Source organism: Zootoca vivipara, chromosome 4 (assembly GCF_963506605.1).
Source record: "Zootoca vivipara chromosome 4, rZooViv1.1, whole genome shotgun sequence".
In the NCBI taxonomy this organism is placed as follows: Eukaryota; Metazoa; Chordata; class Lepidosauria; order Squamata; family Lacertidae; genus Zootoca; species Zootoca vivipara.
Window position 1 is genome coordinate 39584234 of NC_083279.1, and position 22549 is coordinate 39606782.

Consider the following 22549-nt stretch of genomic DNA (forward strand, 5'->3'; position numbering starts at 1 on the left):
ATTATATTCTTTCAAAGCCTATTTTCACACCACACACAGCTCACTAACTTCAGTTTTGTGATTCTGAACAATTTTTACTTCAGCCTTAAAGAATTTTAGTCAGGTATAGGATTACAGCCTAAATTGTGTAACTTTACATTTGTTTTTTATCTCCCCTACCCCCCCATCTCTGAGCCTGTCTCATGTGATTCCAGAAGCATTCAGCATATGTTCTGATACACTCTGTTTATGTCAATTTTTAAAAAAGCAAAAGTTGGTTCTTAAGAAACACACCTTTTATAGGATTTAAGATACCATACTACTTTGCAAATGAAAATACGTCCATGTGTTTCTGGGAGGGCAAATCTTCAGCTCAGACTCTGCAGAAAACAGGACATACCCAGTGCCAGATTTACAGGTATATGCAGTTTGCATATTAGGCCCCTGTGTTACTGAGGACCCCCACAAATTATTAGTACACATTGTTAGCTGTGAGGATACATTTGAACATGAAAATAATGAACTGCTATAGTTGAATCCTAGTATTTTACTTTGTTGCTTTGTTTCTACTCTTCATTTCTCCTACTCCCTGATTAAAGTCAATGGACGCAGGTCCATTAGGGCAGAGTTTTCCATAAAGGTTCCTGTGAAGACCTTCATTGGTGGCCCTGAAGAGGGGTGGCAGACTCTGAACTTTCATTTAAAAAAAGTCTCTAGCCTTTCTAGAAAGAAAGGTATGAAGTACTGTATAATGACCCTTCTAAGTCATTTCTGCTAAACGAGTCAGCCTGACTGCTCCTGCCTGACAGGTTTTTTTTTTTAGCCTATCAGTGAAGTCACAGCTGTGAATGAAAAGTGAGTTGTTTGGTCACCAGGCAATGGGAATCCCTGGGGTCCTAACAAGGCCACGTTTATAATGGTGAAATTGGAGAAATTGTACCAGGGCCCATGCCAGCAGAGCCAAAAGGCGCTGAACTTTTTTTTTTTTTTAAAAGCAAGTCTTTTGCACTTCTAGACAGAAAGTTACGAAACATAATGTGCAGGCAACCTCTTAAATGTGGGTCACCAACCTGACAGAGGCAGAGGGCCTAGAATAATGTTTCTTCTAACTCTGCAACACAGAGCACTTGTGGAGTTGAAAGGGCCCATCCACTTTCAACTCCAGCTGGCTATGATGCTAACTCCTCCCCTTAACTGCTGAAGGAAGGGTTTACCTGGGCAGCTGCTGTGGGACAATATTAGAGAGGAGAGGGAAAAGTAGGATAGTTGCAACCTCTTTGGATTTTTGGAAGATGCTGAGGATGGGGGACGCAGTAAGGCCATTCTACAACACTTTTTCCTGATTAATCCAATTGTAGGTTTTTGTGGGGTGGGGTGAGGGTGGGGGTGGGAAGCACTCAGCTCAGAGGCATAATGATCACCACCCTTTCTTCCTGTCTGGCCCAAATTGTTTGGGGAGGTGAGGGGAGCACAGTAAAGTACAAAGGCAGAAACAGGGTTAACATCATCTCATTTTGACAAAATCTTGTTTAATTAGGTGAAGGAACAGGAGCACCCCAAGGAGCTGTGCACAGCACCCCATGGACCATAAATCCACTATTGGGATGATAAGGTAGGCAATGTGCATGTGACACGCTGGAATGTTGTTTATAAACAGAAGCCTGCAGCTGCAAACCTGTGCCCATTTACCTGGAAGCAAATCCCATAGGAGTCTTGCTCCTGAGTAAATATGCATAGAGCAGCGCTGCAAGGTTGAAATCCTAAACACAGGGAGCACCTTCACCCAACACAGTATTATCAATTTATTTAACAAGCCTATGAGGCTGGAAGTTTCATAACTGAGTAGTCATTTGAGCAAGGAAATTTTGTCCTAGCCCAGCCCCACAGCCACTGCACCAGGCTGGTTCAAAGCAGCCTTTATCCCAACTAAACATGCCTTAAGGTTATGTTGCATATGGGTAGCAATCCCGGGCCTCATAGCGCCAGGGCTTCTCTTGGGAAATATAGTTCCAAGGACAAGGCCCTAATCCCACATTGCAGACACCGTCAGAAAACTACGATTCCCAGGATCCATTGAAAACAGCAATCGGGGTAGCTGTTGGTTGGCCCGATGCTGTGCCAATCAGCGCGCAGGAAAATGAACTGGGCTGCTCCGCCTCTAGCCCAATCAGGTTCAACGGGTGGGCGGATGCGAAAGAGGGGGCTTTATTGGATTGACGTGATTGCTTTTGATTGACGTGGGCAAGTTACTGTACTTTAAAAATGAGCGTGTTCATGAGAGCCCCGCACCTCCCGCATTCCTATAAGCGCTTAATTTGAAAGAACTGCTTCCTTAAAAGAACAATAATCAGCAACGTCACTTTCTTTTATTGTAAATCAGATTGATAATTAATCCCTTTTGCTCCCACCGCAAATTCATTTCTCAATTCGCAACAAGATCCAGGCATGCGCACGCGCTCGAGCAGAGGGCGCCGTCTCTCTTTGTTTCCGGGGCAACAGCAGGGTAAAATGTTAGTTTGGTTTTGGAACCTGCACTTCGGGTTCGTGGAGTCCAATCTTAAAGAAACAGAAAAGATGCTAGGAGTCAGTGACTGTTTTCTTGTCTTTGTCTGACAGCTGCTGTGCTTTAAAATGCCCCACGACGAGTCCCGGCAGGCAGAAATAAAAATCAGCCGATCTAAAGATGGCAAATGATTTTAATAATTTATGTGCCTTAGACCTGTAGATTTTAATTATTTAATCATCTTCTAGCAAAACCCCTTTTTGCTCATTTGACATCACAGATTGAGGGGGATGATGATGATGATGATGATGATTAAATGCCCAGCAGGTAGAAATTTAACAGGTTTAGCCTCCTCGCCACTATATATTGACAATTGAGCGGTTATTCCTGCTGAATTTCTGACTGTGACACACTCTGAAAGCATGCAAACTCCTTAAGTACACTCTCCAGTACAGAATTAGGCATAGCTTGTAATAGCCTGGGCGAGGGACAACAAATAGGCGACGATTTGTTCCTTTGTCTTTGTTACTTCACTTTCGCCACGCGGCTTTTAAAGTCAAGAGCCCCACCGGGGAAAATCCCAAAACGTATGAACAGGGCAAATAAAAGAGCAGAAAAATCAACCTTTATATAGATTTTGTTGACTCTTTTTTATTTTTATTTTTAGGAGAGCTTGTTATCTATTATCGGAAAGTGCTGCACCCGAAGTAAGTTTGCCTTTACAGTAGTTTTATAAACTGTATTATTATTCATACTTCCCTCGCACAGGGATAATTGTACCACTTGCAAATAGGAACCCGAAGTGTTGATAGACGTGCTTAGGGGGAGGGATGTAGAGAATGCTCAGCACGCGGCACGTGTTTTCCGGGTGCTGCATCCGGAAGCCTCCTGCTCAAGAAATGTGCTTGGTGCGCGGTGGTTCCGTGTGACGCTTTGTTCCGGAATGTAAAGGGATTAATTTTTTTTGCTTGGCTCGTTTTGCTGGTTTTGTGTCGTTTCTGCTGCTGACATGATCCCGATGCCCGTGGTGGTTTGCGTGCTGGGGGGCTGGTGTGCCGTATACCTGGCCGACACCGCATTGAAGGTGAGAGGGGCGCTTTCCCAGCCTCGGTTGCTAGAGAAGGAATTTTTATGGGAACTGTAGAACGATACTTAACTTGCTTAAGGTTAGAGAAAGAGGAAACTGTATGGATGGTGCAAATATAAGACTATAGTGGCATACCCAACGATTGCAATACGCCTTCCTCCCCATAATCTAAAGTCTAGATTTTGCACGCACACACTCGAATGCCTCCGTGCACACGCTCCGTCACTAGGGGGCGTGTAATGCGGGAGTTGCTGAAATGAAAGGCGATGTACGGATATAGGAGTGATTTCTCCCGCGACAGCCCTTAACTGCTGCAAGAAGGCCAGGCAGAAATTCAGCAGGTGCGGCTGTCCAGTGCCTTTCCTGTTCAATGCTTGCCTGTCGTGCAGCTTATAGAGGCACAAGATAAATAAGACTGATTGTTCAAGTCTTGGGATACGCTCCTTTTCCTACAGATGAAGTAATGCTTTTGCATTTTTACCCACCATGCCTCTCTTCACATGGAGTCGGGAATCTGTATCCAAGCGCCCTGTTTATGCCCATTGTGCACAAGAAGCAGAGCTGCACAGGGGCCTTTCCATAGTCTATAGCTATACACTGGATTTTGTTTCGTTTGTAGTGTACAGACCACACAGATTCCTATGCATGTTGAGGATTTAGTTGTGTAGCTAGAGGAAGACAGATGTAGACCTAATGATACCTATGCAAAATTAAAGATATATACACACACACAGCATGAGAGCCAGTGTGGTTTAATGGTTAGCGTGCCGGACTATGACCTGGGAGACCAGGGTTCAAATCCCCACCCAGCCATGAAGCTTACTGGGTGACCCTAAGCTTTCAGCCTAACTTCCTGTGAAGGGTTGTTGTGAAGATGAATTCCTTGAAAGAAAAGGTGATACATACCAGTATATATAATAGATAAATAAAAGTGATACTAGTAGCACATTCTACTAAATGATTCTGTGATTTGCTGTTCACTCTTGGATTCTAGCATCTTTTAAGAAGTGTGCCTTGTCTTCTTTTTGAAAAGTTATGTTTTTTACTTTTAATTTGGAAGTGAGTTTCATAGATTGTGTGTGTGACACTATATTTATATTATATATTTGTGTCTGACTCCCCACACCGCCGCATTGGCTTAGGTTCAACGTATGTTATACTAAAGCTAATGATGTGTAAAATTGTACAGTTGTGTCTGTCCATAAGCTCTGGTATACAGCTGTAATTTTACCTGACCTAAAGAACAGCCCATCCTTGGAGTGGGAGAGTACAAACAGAGCTAGCAAATGCAACATGGACAGCGGGGGGACAAATCAGCACAAAATAAATTGTGAAGGCTGCAATAGAGATGCCTGAAAAACTCCTGTGAAATAACTTCTATGTCTCACTGTTTTTTCCCTTCTGTTACAGTCATCTTCCTCCCTGAAGACATCTTACGAAGACTGGCTCACATACTATGGTCTAACCATCTCTCCATTTCACATGCGATGGCAGACGGCGCTTTTCAACCGCCTGTTTTACAATTGGGGAAGATGGAAACCCAGACTTCTTTATCTATGGTATTGTTTTAGAACTATAATTCAGGCTTTAGTGAGACAATTACTGGAAATTCTTTTGTATCCTGCTAGTAATAACAGTTACCATTCTGAGCCTGATTGCTTACACAATATTTTAAAGCTAAATAGAATAGCCTTTTGTTTTAGACTTGAATAGCCTTTTTATGTGTGTATGTGACTGGTTTCACATGCAATACGGTAGATGCATGCTGCTGATATTGAAGACTTAGGAGTGATAAGGCAGTTGCCCTGTAAAATGGGATGGGACACCTCAGGCCTGGGGGCCAAATGCACTCCTTCAAGTCCCTCTATCTGGTCTTTGGGACACACACCTTTCTGAGCTCTGTTTTACATCACCAGCTCTGCTTTACATCTTCCTGGAGTGTTTTTGCTTGGCTGGAATGTGTTCTGGTACTCTAATAATGCTTCTTGCTTGTCTAGATGGAGGCTAGAGAGTGTGAAGAAACTAGATTAGTGTAGAAAGGTAAAACTTCACATGTTGTTCTGCCCACTCTAACCCTGCACCCCAAAAGCTTGCCCAGAAGGGAAATGTGACCTTTGGGCTAAGAAGATTCCACACCCCTGTGGCTAAATAGCGAATGTACTGGTTGGGTATGCCAAATTGGTCTTGGCATCTGATGTTGAGGGTGGAAGCAGGGCTTCAGTTCCCACTAGTGTGCGCTCATTGGTGTTTGGGCAGTTCCAACAAAGCATCATCGCAGTTTAGGAATCCACTACTTATGACAGCATTTCTGCCTTCATTTCAGGTTTAGTGCGGGAATGTTTTTTGGCATAGCTGCTATGTTTGGTTCTGTTTTTCTCCTTGGGAAGACACTGATGCAGACACTCTCTCAGATGCTAAGCGAAGGGCCTGCCGGCCAGAATGATCAGATGCTGCAAGTTGTGGTGAGTTTTATGGCTCTACTTACAATTTAAGCATTGGACTGTAATCTTAAACCAATACCTCCAAAGAAGGCATCTCCTTTTCAATAGAGGGTGTCTCCAAACATAGCATTTTAAAATACATATATAATTTTACTTAAAACTGTTTCTAGATCACCTCGCCAAGGTGGCTTATAATAGCTGAAAATACAATGTGAATCAAACACAGAATTAAAAATAGTAGTCCAGAGTGGGGAGCACTTTATTCAACAAGGGCAATCCTTAAAAAAAAATATGAAAGGTACTAGCAATGATGCAAAGCTGAGCACCTCTGGAGAAGACCGTACCACAATTTTGGAGTAGCTGATGCAAAGGCCCTAACTTTATGTGTCCAAATGCATCCCTTTCAAATAATTTATTTACATTCTTATTTATGTACATGCCACCTTATACGTACCTATATGAGCATAAGTCCCATTCAACCCAGTGGGGCTTTCCTCTGGGTAGGCATGTATAGGTTGCTTGTGGAGTTACTAAGACATGGGAATTAAGGACACACTCCATATGCTCTCTTATTTGCCGTCACAACAAGCATGCAACACAATGAATGCTGAATGATAAAATAGGAGGTACATTTTTTACAAGCATGCCTTCTACCAGGAGTTAGTGACATTGAGCCCTATCCCCACCATGTAACCATATAACCTACCTCACAGGATTTTTGTGAGGATAAAAATGGGGTAACTTGCACATAAGCTCCTTGAAGAGAAAGGTGGGACATAAGGGCCTGTCTTTGCCTTGCTTGCTATCCTGTATCTTCTTGTGTCTTTTGAAAACAGGTGCCTGGTGTAAATCTTCCCATCAGCCAGCTGTCCTATTTCTTCACAGCTATCCTTATCAGTGGTGTCATACATGAAGTTGGCCATGGGGTGGCAGCTATCCGGTAATGCAGCCCATTTTTTCTTAACTTTGTGATGAGAAAAGTCCTGGAGGATTTAATTACATGTGAATATGATACCATGTGAGCTTATAAGTGAGCATTTACTTAACCTCCCCTCAACCGAAATGAGATTCAGCAAGGGGATGAGGTGATGGAGAACTGCAGTCTTTGAAATTAGTTTCAGAGGTGGATATCCACAAGCTTTCTTTTCCCAAACACCCTTGGGACACTTGTGTAAAGCCTTCAGTACAGTTAACCCCAATTGCTCCTAGTAGGCCCCGAAGCTTCATGAGGTAAATTGGAAAGAAGACCAGTCATTGTGTGGACAGCTGCAGTGAAAAATGGCAGCCCAAACTCTGCAGAGCCAGCTTCTGACTGTTCTCTTTTTCAGCTTTCAACACCTGCTGTGAGCCTGATAGGGCAGGGATTACTTCTGCTATTAATGAAAGGGGATCTGGCCCAGAGTAATGAATAATTTCCTTTCTCCATTAATCTCCTTCAATCGCACCTCTTAACTCTCAGGTTCTCAGCAGCCTCCTTATTTTTTTCTGCCACCCCTTTTACCTTATTGATACATTTAAAGCTGTTGTTCTACCTTTCTCTCTTAAAATCCACCCTCTGTCCAGAGAGTTGGTGCAGAGACTGAGCTGTGAAGTCTCTTGTTCAATGCTTGCCTCTGCCTTGAGATTACTAAGCAAGCATCACTTTCTCATGTACAACATTATAATACTAATGTACCTTACAGGGCTGTTGTAAGGACTGGAAGGCTGCCTATTAATTTATTTGGTATGTTTCTATCCCACCTTTCCTCCAGGGAACTCAAGGTGGCATACATTTTTTCCTCACAATAACCCTGTGAGATAAGCTAGGCTGAGAGACTGTGACTGGCCCAAGGTTACCCAGTGAGCTTGATGGCAGAGTTAGGATTTGAACCCTGCTCTCACAAGTTCCAGTCCAACACTCAGACCACAGCACTACACAGGCTACTGGATCAGGTTCAAGCTGTTAATATTCGCTTACAAGGCCCTATAGAATTCAGGGCCAAGTTACCTGAGAGAACACTTTCTCCCATATAGACTTGTAGGGTCACTGCAATCAAGATGTGCCACATCTTGCAGATGTCCAGACAGCAACAACCAGGAAGAGAGCCTATTTAGTGGTGGCACCCATACTCCGGAATCACCTCCAGCTCTCCCAGAATGCATCAACTATTACAATTTTGATGCATGCTGAAGACCTTTTTGTTTTCCTGGGCTTTTTGCTTACTGCTATGGCTTTTATGTTTATCTGGCTACTGATTGTTTTCTAATTTTAAACATAATTGTGCATTTGTTTGTATTTCTTATGACTGGAAAACCTTGTCTGACAGGCAGTATACAATTTTTTAAATAAATAATTGATTCAGTGTTGCAAATTTGTTTTATTCCCTTTTCTTTTAGAGAGCAGGTTCGATTCAACGGATTTGGAATCTTTATATTTATTGTTTATCCAGGGGCGTTTGTTGATCTGTTCACCACCCACTTGCAACTCATTTCCCCAATCCAGCAGCTGAGAATATTTTGTGCAGGTAAAATAACTTGTCCTTTTCGTAACGTATAGCATAAATTGTGCTGTGTGTTCCTTAGAACATTTTGGTGTTGCAGATGGAATCTGAAGGTGCCTGGTAGAGCAATGGAGGGTGATATAATAGCCTTGGAGCTGTTCAAAGCCTTTTGGAGCTGAGGTGTGCAAAGATAATACTTACCTGATCATGAAGGAGGTTTTCCCAGGGTGAGGCTTGTCCATTGCACTGCGGGTGTGCAGACTCCTGTGATTTCCCCAAATGCAGGTAACTCGACTGCATTAAAAAAAGAAAAAGAAGAAAAGATGTGCAAAAATACAGAGATGTAGATATTTGTGTTGCCAAGCAATGAGTCTGGCCTAATCCAACAGCAGGTGTGCATGTACATATGGATTTCCTAACCAGGTGCCCTGCAAATTCTCTAGCACAATGGAAGCTGTAGCCCTAAATATCTGATGTAGATAGTGTTTTCTGTGGGTATGCAAGCTGCAACAAATTGGCAATGTTTCTCTATACAGTGGTACCTCTACTTACGAATTTAATGCGTTCCGAACACACATTTGTAAGTCGAAAAATTTGTAAGTCGAATCCCATAGGAGTGCATTGGGAGAAAAAATTTGTAAGTAGAAGCAACCCTATCTAAAAATTCGTAAGTAGAAAAAAATCCTATCTAAACCGCATCCAAGATGGCGGACGGAGCTCCATTCGTAAGTAGAAACATTCATAAGTAGAGTTATTCGTAAGTAGAGGTACCACTGTAGCTTCCCTGCTCCCACTTCCACAGTGAATCAAGGGATCCTACGTAGCAGTAACCTGCTGTGCTGACTAGGTTCCTTCCATCTTCTCCCAGGTGGGCCAAAAATAAATCTAGTTCTTTCTTTCTTCCCTCCCACCGATTATCTGTTTGGTGGGCAGAGGCCGGAACTAAATCTAGATCTCTGGGCTCATAAATCTCTAGATTGGGCTATGTACCCACACTCCTTCAAGCTTAATACATCGGGGTCTGTAATCGAAGGTACTGGAGTTGTCAACAAAACATGCATCTTAGCTCTACAAGAACAATCATGCCAGCAATGGGTTGTTGTTTAAGAAAAACAGACCATACCTGCCAAGTTCCTGCCGGAAAAATAAGGGATCGGACCGGAAGTAGCAGACCGGAAGTAGCGCTGTCGCCATTTTTGAACTGGGCGGAGCATGCTCAGAAGCGACTTTTGATGCTGCTCTGCCCAGTTCCAAATGGCCGCTGCACCAGAAGTCGTGCTGCAGCCATTTTGGAACTGGGCAGAGCAGCATCAAAAGTCGCTTCTGAGCATGCTCCGCCCAGTTCAAAAATGGCCGCCGCGCCAGAATAAACCGGGAAGAAACAAAAAAAATCTGTTTTTTCGGCTGGGAACAGCTGGAAAAATGGGGGTTTCCCAGGGAATACGGGAGACTTGGCAACTATGAAACAGACAGATGTATGGTGGAATACAATCTGTCTTGCTAATTGAAATAGACTGTTAAGAGCAAAATTTCTGTGTTGGGATGGCTTCAAATGGAAAATAAGATGGCTCAATCACCCATTTAATTTGAGCGTTCATGGATATTTTGCTTACGAGCAAGGAGTATTAGCGTTCTGGCTAAATTTATGTGCCAATTTAGTTTTAAGCTAGATGTGATTTAAAACAGTAAGGAGGAGAATACTATTATTAAAGCCAGCTAGTAATGGAAATGTAGACAAACCCTTAGCTACACAATTATAAACAGGCTGATTTGTTTTACTTTCTTCATGGCAACTCTAAGCCTCAAGGAAATCCAAAGAAATGAAAACTGGGATTGAAGTGCAAGGATGATGTAAAAACACATTCATAGCAAGAATCTGTCATCAGGTTTAATTACTTTTGGCTTCTGCAGTAACTTGTTGGTTGAAATGTGAAATAAGAATTACACCTCTGGTCAGGCAAAATGTTCTATGAAGAAGAAAGACATGTCAAAGTGGTATGTGGGTTTGTCTGCGTTGATAGTTAATTCACGTCCAGGGTGTGGGGTGATGATGTGGAGACTTGCCCCTTCGTAGAGGCTTTTTTCTTTTTCTTTTCTTTCGCAGAGCTATATTTGCAAAAAGAAATTACTGAGCAATCCCCCACCGCCACCCTAGAGCAAGGATGGCTAACTCCTGGCCTTTCAGATCATCTGCAGGAGCCTCATTCGTCATCTCCTGAGTTGTCAAGGCTCATTTGACAATAACATCAAACTGAGCCTTTAGTGTTAATGGCCCAGTCCTGTGGAATACTCTGCCAATAGAGATTAAGCAGGGGCCTTCTGTGCCAACTTCTAAACACCCGATGAAACTTTTCTATTCTGCCAGGAGATTAAGAATGCATCTTTCCATAGTAGCTAATTTCAGATTTTAACTTTTTAATTTTGTTTTTATTGCATACCTTTGTGTATAATTGTTGTAAACCTTTCTGGTTTTTTTTTAAATGAATTGTGGTAAATGTTTTGTACCTCAACTCCCATCATGCCTTAAAATTGGCTGTGCTGGCTTGAGCTGATGGGAGTTGGAGCCCAGTAACACCTGCCAGCCACAAATTAGTCACCTCTGATGTAGAGCCTTACTGCTTATATTAAACTCTTTTGCTACAGCAATTTTGGCACAGTTACTTGAAAGCAAGCTCAGTTGAAACTGGTAGTAGTGATAAAACACTTAGCAATTACTTATATCTGTTTTCAATTTTTTTGCAGTAATATGTATATATTAATTCTCACTTACATGGACAGTCTTGTAAAGTAGGATAGTATTACCCTCTTCAATTACAGATGGGGACTAAGGCTAAAAGTTTGTGACTTGGGTGAGGCGAGAGTGGCTCACACTCCTGGCTGCTATACAAATCCAGCTCTCAAACACTCTTATGTCCAAATAATGGTGTGCAGGGTGGTCTAGCAACATGTGACCCTTCTGCATTTATGTTCCTCCTGTGGCTGGATCAGTTTAGTCTGAAGGAACTAGCTATGGCACCCAAAAGCTATGAAAACACACTCTTTATTGTGAGTCCTTGCTATCTCTCCCATCCTTCCGAACAGTGTTCTGCTGAAATACTGTGAATCATGTGGTCGCTTGTCAAAGGTTAACTTGGGTCTGTTCAGTATTCATTCAGACTTCAATCTTCCCTTTGGGATCCCTTTCACAGACCCCACCTATCGTCATTGCAGCAATGGCCCCTTTGTGTTTGAGGCTGGATTGGTTCCCATTCATTATTTATTCCTGTGCGCTGCTGCTTTGTCCATTGTTTATTAAGAGTGATGCCTTGGAAGTTCTGCCAGGTACAGCCTTAGTCAGGGCTGGTACAGTCTTAACCACATCTACCCAGACTTTATCCCTATTGCATTCAATGGGGATTACCCCCATGTAAGTGGGGTTTGGATTGTGTTGCCTTTGTCTTTGAGATCTTAATTTTAAAACCTTCCGCCTTGACGTATAACTTGTATGGTTTATTCCTCTCCCCTTAACTGTTTGTCATTGTAGTCAATTTAGAAGCTAGTTCTAATAAATTAAGATTCTGTTTCATCTGCTGTTCGTTGCACCAATAGCCAGGGTGGGTTTCCTTTCTTAACACGTATGCTCCTTCTGCCCTTATAGGAGTCTGGCATAACTTTGTGCTTGGAGTTGCAAGTCTTGTGGTCCTCTTCTTCCTGCCAGCTATTCTTTTCCCATTTTATTACACTGGTGCTGGGGCACTCGTCACTGAACTCACAGAGGTAAGAGCCCTAAATAACTCGGTATTTAGAAAGAGCCCTCCATAATCTATAAAGCCAAGCCCTGCAGTTCTTTCACTCCTCTCCAAAAGTGTGCTGGGAAACTTTTTGGTGCTGCTGCTTCATGGAGCCCTGGGGCTGGGTGAAATTGCTCTTCCCTATTCCATAATATGGTTCTAATTGCTAAATTTTCCATGTTAATTGACCCATTCAAAGTACTCCTTGTCCTAGAGCTAGAAACGATATGCTGTTGCCATTGGAGCTTCCTTAGAAAATTCATAGCACCAGTTATGATAAGTCCTGATGCAAAGACTGTGGACTAGTAGTAGACAGCGCAGTGAGACTGGCCAAGTTGATGTTGCATACTGGGATGGGCAGGGGCCCATTGATGGCGCAGGGTGGTGCATTCATGTAATGAAACAATAAAGATTGGGAGATAATCATAGAATCGTGGAGTTGGAAAGGATCATAAGGGTCATCTAGTCCTACCCCTGCAATGCAGCAATCTTTTGCCGAATGTGGGGCTCGGACCCATGACCCTGAAATTAAGAGTCCCATGCTCTACCAACTGAGCTATAATAAATCAGAAGTAATCATAATTGAACCAAAGGGCCTGAAAAAGAAGCTTCCCGGCAGAAATAGATACATACATTCCAGTGCAGTCATCGTCACAAGTAAATTTGTCCTTGGCCTAATTTTAAATAGTTTATTGTTGATACAGCACTTTAGAAAGTTGCTGTGCTTCTTCTGGAAGGCAGGAAATTGTCAAGGTGGGTTTCTTTGGATCCTTTTGGAGACAGATGGCAGCAAAAATTTCGCAGTAAGGTGCTTGGCTAACTGAGATGCATTGATTGCACTGTCTCATCTTTTGTCAAAACTTTAAATTTTTCTTCATATCTTGCGTGATAGCAATTCATGAAATCCAAAGTGTGTATTGACTGTGGTCTGCGCCCAGCCATAGTCCTATTTTATTTTATTTTATTTTTAGGAATATTATTTGTTCCCCTCCCATTAGAGATGTTACTCCTTCTGTATTTTGGAAGAATGGCAAGAAACGGAGAGATCCAGGCACTATTTGGGACAAGGGTGCATACAGGTTTTACAGCTTCATGTTTTATTGTACTTAGGATTCTCCTGCTAATGGGCCCAGAGGGCTTTTTGTTGGTGACATTGTCACCAGTCTGCAAGACTGCTCAGTTCATAGTGTGGAGGACTGGAATTCCTGCCTGGGAAAGATCTCTCTGAAGCCACAAACAGGCTATTGCATAAAGACATCAGTGCTACAACAGCTAAGCTACCCATCTAGAGGTATAGTCGTTTCTATGTTGTTGGTTGTTGTTGTTATTATTATTAGTCATTTTAAGGATAGTAAAAACAAGGCCTTTGGCCATTTCCCCCCTGGTATATCTGATGCTTTAGTTCTGATGGCTGTCTTGGAATTTGGGGGTTTATGGCAATATTTTAATCTTGTGATCAGGGTTGGAATGGGGATTGTTATATATTTTAATACTATTGTGATGTTGAATTTGTTAGCCACCAGGCTCTATTGAAAATTGGTTTTGGAAATATTTAAGTATCTAAACAAATGCCTGTGCATATATCTTGCCTGCCTAATACATTCTTTCTGTGGCTGCCTGCTTAAGATGGATCAAAGCCAGATAACAAATAGATGAGTAACCCAGTCATGTGATTTTAGTTTCTGCAGCGCAAACCGTAGCCTGCACCCTGACAACTGGAAGAGCAGCCTAACCTTGGCAAATGGGGCAGATTCACCTCCCTTTGTCCTGCTCAACATTGGGACATTGCTACTGTAGAATAAGGATTTGGCCTTGTAGAGCTGTTTCTAAATTCATAGGCTTCCTAAGTAGCAAATAGGATACTTCATAAAGGGCTGTTTCTGGGCTCTTTACACCCCTCATCTGTGCCATCATATTCTCAAAACAGCAGTGATGTTGAAGTCCATCTAAGTCCATGAAGTCCCTTTAGGCAGTCTTAGCAGGAGCATCTTATAACTTTGGGCTATGAGGCTAAGTGTACACTGCACAAAATAACATTTTACTACTTATTAGTTATCCAAGATCTCCATCACCTGTTTTTCTTTTCTGATGTAGCATCGTGCCAGTTAGAAAATGACAAGAGGGTGTTCCTCATCTCCACTCATCTCTTGTCCTGTATCCACAAGTTGGCTCCTTGAGTTTCTAGGATTTATATATTTTTATGTCTGTGGTGAAAAATGTTTAAACTTTAATTACAGTTTTTCATTATGCTACTGTTATAAATAGCTTCGAGATTCTCCTCTGGCCAAAAAAAGATCAGCATAAAAACATGAATCTAAATAAATAGAGCCTTTGGGGTTTAAATATTTTGTAGCTGTGCATGTAAAAATACTCAGCAGGCATATGTCTATTTAATTTGCATTGATAAATGTAATTCGATTTAGCTACGGCTATACCTACAACTTTCTTGCAGACATAGGTTAGTTTTCAGTCAACTTGTCTGTCCATGTGTGTTTGCTAATAACCCTTAGTAACTGTAATTTTAGGGACACGGGTGGCGCTGTGGTCTAAACCACAGAGCCTAGGGCTTGCCAATCAGAAGGTTGGCGGTTTGAATCCCCAGGGTGAGCTCCCATTGCTTGGTCCCTGCTCCTGCCCACCTAGCAGTTTGAAAGCACGTCAAAGTGCAAGTAGATAAATAGGTACCGCTCCGGTGGGAAGGTAAATGGTGTTTCTGTGCGCTGCTCTGGTTCACCAGAAGCGGCTTAGTCATGCTGGCCACATGACCTGGAAGCTGTCTGCGGACAAACGCCTGGCTCCCTCGGCCTATAGAGCGAGATGAGTGCTGCAACCCCAGCCTAATGGTCAGGGGTACCTTTACCTTTAACTGTAATTTTGTAAGGGTTCTGGATATAACCATTTACAGATCCTTTATCCTTGCTCAGAATAACAGATCCGAAGGGTCTTGTATGCATCAGTATTAATACTTTAGAATACAGAGACAGCTTCAAAGACAAGGGCTCAAGTGGGTTTATTCAGCTTGATCCCCCAAACTTGATTTGAGTACCCTTGACAGTATCTAGATATTCCAATTGAACTGTATTTTTTCTGTTCAAAAAACCTTCACAAAAGTATATGGGAGAAATAACTCCGCCATGATTTGATGGCAACATTTCTCACTAAAGCATGAAGCCGCCACAGGGAACTGCATCTTCTCTGAAGGATAGTGGTGGCTGTTGAGTCTTTTGTTTCTTTGCTCGGGAGTACAAATCTAGGAAGCTGTGATTTCTGAAAATCTAATAATGAGTTGTGTTTCTCTTTAGGTTTTAAAAGACTTGACGGCACTGTTGAATGTTGTAGCAACAACAGCCTCACAGACGTCTGCTTTTCATACAGTAATAACTTAAACGGTCAGTCGGTAAGTTAGCTGTGCAAACTGTCAGATCCAAACACCAATATATATGGTTGACAGGCATCACAAGTTTGTTTTGAAATGTTGGAGTTGGGCTCTTAAACTGAACTTGGCATATTAATCCAGTTGTAAACATATTATCTTCATGATACAATCTGTGTACTTGAGAAACAGAAATAAGGAAGTTGAGCAGTCATACTTCTTCTGTTTACATAACCATTTGAATCCTTTCCTCCTTGCAAACAAATTGCAGTGACCTCCTGACACACACGTTTAAAGGCTGAGCTAAGAGAGCTAGACTGGAAGCCATTTAACTAAGTTTAAGGGTGGGTACTGGTTTTGAAGGTCCTAAGCAGCTTGGGGCCAGGTTTCTAGAGGGAAAGCCTTCTTCCATTATGGTCCAGTGCAGCAGCAGTGGCCTGCAAAAGAAGTCCTGTTAACCACCTCACAGCCTGCCATGCCCATAATTACAGTGTTGTAGAGTGATTACTTTCTCCACAGTGATAAATTACTTTCTAGAACAATTCCTTGTGGAGATCTGGCAGGCTCTAACTGTTGTATGTTTCTGCCAACAGTGGTTACTTGGCCTGGTTACTCTGATCAATATTTTTAACTTTGTTTTATTGCAATATTTTGTCACTGGGAGGTGTGTGTGTGTGTGTGTATGTCTGTCTGTGAACTGCCTCGGCATTTCTTTTAAAAATGAAAGTTAGTTCATAAATTATTTTAATAAGTAATGTCAAGAAGATCCTTTATGTCTATGGAGCTGTAGTTTGGAGCAAGTGGTGATAAAAAGGATATGCATGTCAAAACTAGAATAACTGATTCACAGCCATTCCCTGAAGTCCAGCTTTGTGTTTGAAGAAGACACATGCAGTGAAAAGTGCTTGTGATTGTGCACACATGAAGTGACTCACTTATGGGGAAAAGTTTCAACATTTGGGACTTTTCACTTTAGAGAAAAGGAAAGAGGCGACATGATAAAAGTTTATAAAATTACACATGGCAGGGAGAAAGTGGATAGAAAAAAAGCTTTTCTCTCTCTCTCTCGTGTTAGAACTCATGGACATCCATTTAAGCTGAGTGTTGGAAGATTCCGAACATATAAAAGCAATTCTTCACACAGCACATAGTTAAAACTATGGAACTTGCTCCCACAGAATGCAGTGATTGCCACAAACTTGGGTGGGTTTGGAAAAGGATTGCACAGATTGATGCAGAAGAAGGCCATCAATTGCTACTAACTAGTTATGATGGCTCTGCTCTCAATGCATCTGAAGAGCAGGGGACAGGGCTCTTGTACTCAAATCCTGCTTGCTGGCTTTCCACAGGCATCTGGCTGGCCACTGTGAGAACAGGATGCTGGACTAGATGGGCCATAGGCCTGACCCAGCAAGCTCTTCTTCCATTGTTATAGTCTCTACCTGAATGTTTATGTAACATCCCAGGTCCAGTATGCCTGTCTGCCAGCACGGAAAGCTATTGAGGCCAGCCAACTTTGCCGAACCAATACGGATTGCCGGAGGGAGTTTGTTCCAAGTTTGTGTGTGACGCCTTCTCTGGAAAACCAAACTAGGCTTATCCGAGTGAAACACCCACCTCAGATGGATATGCTGTTTGTTGGGCACCCGCTGCATCTCCAGTATACAGGTTGGTATGATTTTGCGGGGAGATTATAAACAAAGCTGAGCATGTGAGTAAGTAAACTTCATAGGAAATTTGTTGGCAAGTTGCTGGTGTAGCTTCCGTTGAATTCAGCCACACACACCCCTTTAGCAGTGCTTTATCTGTGTGATATGCCAGAGCCCTTACAGGGTGTTGATGGCTCTTGAGCCTGTTTTCTGAGTCAGACTCGAAACTGCACTCCACTCTTCCTTCCTCCCCTTGAGCAGTTGCAGTAAATGAAGTTATTGGAAGGGACCTCGAGGGTCATGTAGCCCAAGCCCCTGATTCATGAGTTTAAAAAAACTTAGGTGTGGCAACATGGAAAAGGTTTAAAGTTCTCTAAACTTTAAAGAAATTGGGCTTTATTTTGTAAGCATGCCTTTCATACCTGTTGATTCAAACAATCTATTTTATACTTGGGGATGCATAAACGGATAATTGGCCCTAGGTAGGTGGTATGGTTCAGGTATCTGAAAACATTGCTACCAAATCTTTAGATATGCCCATATCACACTTCCATTTGATTTCCACAGGCTGTCTAACTTGCTGCCATTTATTTAAACTAATATCTTTACCCATGACAGGGCCTTCTTGGTGGTGGTTTTTTACTTCTGGAATGCCCTCCCTGATGAGGGACATGTGTCTCCCTCGTTATTAATTTCAGGGGGAATTCTAAAACAATTCACCCAGGCTGAAAGATACTATTCCTGGGCAAAGCTGAACTCATTAGCTGTGAAAATACATTATTGTTTTAGTTGTTTTTACAAAAAACAAAATTATATACTTTGTATTTAATTGTGCTGCTTTGAGGAAGCAGGGATCTAGAAGTTGAAGTTGAAGAAAAGAAGAAGAAAAGAGCCCTGATTCTGGCAGCAAATTGTGTTTTTAATCAGACTACTCTAAATGCTTAAAGTTTGTGCCTTTAGGCTTAAAAACAAATATCAAAGAACAGGGATAATGCTCTCAACAATGTAGATTATTCCTCTTCCTACTTTTACCTTCCTTACCATTCCTTCCTAGCTTGAAGTTAAGCTCCGACACCAAACAAAATGAGGAGTTGGAATGGAATCCATTTCCTGTTTGTTGCTGCCTTTTCTGCTGTCATAATTGCGTCAGTGGTACTTCAAATAAGAATATTTGCAGTATAGTCTTTGATAATAAGAAGTGCAATTGTAAAGTAGCCACAAGCACATCATATTCTTAGGCCGAATGTTCTCATAAAATAGAGCTCCCTAACGTATGACTGCATTGGCAATAGTAAAGGGAAACAAAAGCTGTATTTGTCATGAATGCTCAGAAATGAGAGATATTTGTATTCTGCCAAAATGTTCTTCACTTTCATAGGCTTGTAAAACTTTCTTTTTTGTTATTCTTTAAAGTGAGTCTCAGCAGTTTTGTACCTCGACACAGCTTCCTCAGTATCGATCTGCCTGTGGTAATGGAAACATTTTGCAAGTATCCTTTGTTATTTGTGTCAGCTTTTCTAGAGAAGACACTGCAAATACTGTATCTCTGATACGTAAACGGACTTTTGAGGACCAAAACAATTTGATTTTTCAAAAAAGAGATTGATCTTATCTAGGTTGTGTAGATTTAGTTTAGAATTAAAGCTTATTACATTTATACATTGCTCCCAACTAAGGGTTTCCACTAAGGTATGTGAAATATAGTGGTAGATTTCAAGATTCTAATCCTAGCACCTCTGTCCTGTTTTCTAATGTTCCTTTCACACTGCAGTACCTGCTACATTATTGAACTAAGGATTTGTTACCAGTGTTGTGCTATATTCTGTTTATACCAGTGGTTGTGGTGAGGCACAACAACAAACATCAATGGACAACATCACTACTCCCCAACTCAACGGTATTCAATGATTTAAGGCAGGGGTAGGCAACCTAAGGCCCATGGGCTGGATCTGGCCCAATCGCCTTCTAAATCTGGCCCGTGGACGGTCCGGGAATCAGCTTGTTTTTACATGAGTAGAATGTGTCCTTTTATTTAAAATGCATCTCTGGGTTATTTGTGGGGCATAGGAATTTGTTCTTATTTCCCCCCAAAAAATATAGTCCAGCCTACCACATGGTCTGAGGGACGGTGGACCGGCCCATGGCTGAAAATGGTTGCTGACCCCTGGTTTAAGGGATGGGAGCCATTGGCAAGTTAAAGATGCTTTAGCTTGACCATTAGTGCAGCCTTATTGAGGAGTAAGGATTGTCCTGCAACTCTATGCACTGCCTTGTCTTTTTATCATGCTGTAGCAGTGCTCAGTCAAGTAGGGCAACCTGAGGCCCTCTCGATGTTTTTGGACTCCAACTCCTATCATTCCTGACCATTGCCCATGCTGGAGCTCATGGGAATTAGAGTCTGATAGCACCTGCAGGGCCACAGCTCCCCATCACTGCTCTAGCCGCTTTAACTGTGTTGAAGCTGAAGGCTATTTGACTAAACAATTTGTTTGTTCATAACTCCATTAGAAAGGCTGTATCAGTGATGGATAGGCCAGTAGGATGCAAGACACTGCCAAGTCCAGCAGTCTTTCATGCCTATGCTAAATAGTGCTTGTGGCTGACAGGTGTAACAAATTATACCCATTAACGTGTTTCACTGCACTTTGCAAATAAGTACCATACTGTGAGCAATATATAAATTTCTCTACATGAATAGGAATGGTATATAGGTTTGCCTGTAAATTAAGTGATGGCCATTTGTTCTTTTGGTGATCATAACTGTGGCATGGAATAGAGATGGCATGGCCAAACCTCAGCTTTTGGTTTATTTGGATCGGTCTCCCAAGTTAGAAGCACACCCTTCGTCTATCCTCTAGAACAGGGTTTCCCAAACTTGGGTCTCCAGCTGTTTTTGGATTACAGTGCACATTGTCCCTGCCCACTGGCCCTGCTAGCTAGGGATGGTGGGAGCTGTAGTCCACAAACAGCTGGAGACCCAAGTTTGGGGAACCCTGCTCTAGGATGTATGAAATGTGGAATAAGAAATACTGTATGTACGCAGAAGTGAGAGTAGAAATGTTGATGTGATAATAGAGCACGTGTGTGTGCATAAAGCAAGGGTGGGGCATGGGCTATTCTTTTCATGAAATGGCATACGTAGAGGATGGCAGTGAAACCACCTCATTCCTGTAGCCAAATCTTTTAACTTGCAGTGTTCTGTTGCTGCAATGAGTTTTCGTTTTCCGCTGAGCTCCAATACAGGAAGTGAACTGGTCTTTGGGGGGGGGGAATCAAATCTTTTAAAATGGAATGCAGCAATATGAGGGCAGGTTTTCCTCCTCTCTGCCATGTGCTCTTTTCTATGCAAAGAATACAGCACTCCCAGTTTACATGTAAACGGTACAGATACATATAAATGGCACAGATACATGACTCCATTGCTTTTTCCTGCCACAGATACTGTACTCTGTGCCCTCTGCATATGCTCAATCCTCACTGAGCTGTTTGGGGTTTCCTTCTCACTTAGAAAAAAAACCCTAACATCTGCTGTCCTTGAGGACACCCCCCCCCCAAATTATAATGCCCTCTCATTTGTACAGGGTGCCATTTTGGTTACCTAAGGATTGGCACTTGGGAAATGCAGTTGATTGTATATACCAGGTGTGCGGAACCTTTGATCCTCCAGCTGCTGCTGAACTACAGTTCCCATCATTCCTGGCCATTGGCCTCGCTTGCAAGTTGCAATTCAGCAACATCTGGAGGGCCAAAGTTTCCACAAAACTGGTATATATAATCGCTAAGCTTCTAACTTAAGAACAAGGGAAAAGAGGTGGGAGAGCAGGAAAGTTAGAATATAGAGCAAGAGTTTTGAAGGTCATTTGGAAAAAACCACACACAGTTCATTGATGTTAAGGTGGCATGCTATATCAAAGAATTATTAAAATACAGTGTTTTGGAGATACTTCCTGGGTTTTTATGTGTTCCATTACCAGTCTTTCTCTAATGTGGACAATACAATTCATGTTAAAACAGTTGTGTGGTGAAATACTGTGTTTCCAAGGTTTGGACTATATGTTATATTTTAAATATAAAAATGCAATCTTATTTATTCCCCTTAACCAATTTTAACCAGGTATCTGATTTCCCTCTCTGGAGCGCTGGCTGTAATCAACGCAGTCCCTTGTTTTGCTTTGGATGGCCAGTGGATATTAAACTCTTTCCTGGAAGCTACTCTTAGCACGCTGGTTGTTGAAAAACAAAACAGGGAGCTAATTGGCTTTTTAATTTTGCTCTCTGGCAGCACACTTTTAGCTGCCAATGTGGCGTTAGGGCTTTGGGTGGTGACAGCCCGATAGCACATTTTTTTGCTCATTTCGACATCTGATAATTTATACTAGGCACATGGGAAATAGTGAAATTGTGTGTGTGTGTGTGTGTGTGTGTGTGTGTGTGTGTGTGCATCTATGTGTGTGTGTGTGTGTGTTTGGACAAGAAGAAGACAAGCAGCTTCAATCAAATTATGGCACAAGAAAGATTACTTTCCTGTGAGCTTTAAGTAATTCAGGATTGGATGGTTGTGATCTTAAAGATTAAATTATTTCTTCTTTAATCATTTGTGAAAACTGTATTGGAAAGGCAGGAGAAGAGTTAGACTTGGCTTATTTAGATGTCCTAGCAAGGTCATTGTTCAGTGCTAAGCTCCTGTACGCTGGAAAACTTGCTCTTCCAAAATAAGGGGGCAGGCAGTGGCAAATGGAGCCACTTGGCTGCCCAGAGTGGCAAACGCTGAGGCACCCCCTGAGGGTGGGACGTCATGATGCATGCACTGTGACATCACGACGCACACGTCAGGATGAACAGCGCATGGAGTGTGCATGCACGAGATGCTGCACATGCGGTCAGTACGCACTGCTGCTGGCGCACGGCGGCCCGCTATGGGCTGCTACTCTTGCGTGGCAGCCCATTATGGGCCGCTGTGTGCAAACAGCGGCCTGTGGGGCCGCCATGCGCCAGCAGCAGCACGTACTGACTGTGCAGCATCCCGGTGCCTGCAGACTCCATGCGTCATTTGTCCTGACATGTGCATTGTGCGTCACCCGCACTCTCGGGCTGCCACACAAGAGCAGCAGCCCGTAATGGGGTGCTGCTCGCGGGGCAACCGGCATGGACCGCTTATGTCCGTACGGCGTGCGCAGGCGGAGGCAAGGGGTGGGGCGCCCCCGAGTGGAGCCCCCCCGAGTGGAGCCCGGGGAGGCCTGCCCCCACTGTTCCCCCTTGCTACACTA

The 22549-nt window shown here is 42.7% G+C and overlaps 1 protein-coding gene across 5 annotated transcripts; it reads left to right on the top strand.

Annotated features, from left to right (window-relative positions):
• Positions 1-1563: 1563 nt before the first annotated feature.
• On the top strand, positions 1564-22174 carry MBTPS2 (membrane bound transcription factor peptidase, site 2). Of its 5 annotated transcripts, none has more exons than XM_035116445.2 (12): positions 1564-1591; positions 3150-3189; positions 4980-5128; positions 5893-6031; positions 6847-6950; positions 8387-8514; positions 12128-12246; positions 13371-13551; positions 15563-15657; positions 17100-17301; positions 18696-18771; positions 21397-22174. In XM_035116445.2, exons 1-12 carry the CDS (start codon positions 1584-1586, stop codon positions 21617-21619), a joined length of 1464 nt encoding a protein of 487 aa, XP_034972336.2. In that variant the 5' UTR covers positions 1564-1583; the 3' UTR covers positions 21620-22174. The 5 variants fall into 5 exon arrangements, with proteins under 5 accessions (XP_034972336.2, XP_060129510.1, XP_034972335.1 ...); XM_060273527.1 differs by lacking the exon at positions 1564-1591 and adding an exon at positions 2531-2562 and having other exon boundaries at positions 5957-6031; XM_035116444.2 differs by lacking the exons at positions 1564-1591; positions 3150-3189 and adding an exon at positions 3339-3566.
• Positions 22175-22549: the final 375 nt, after the last annotated feature.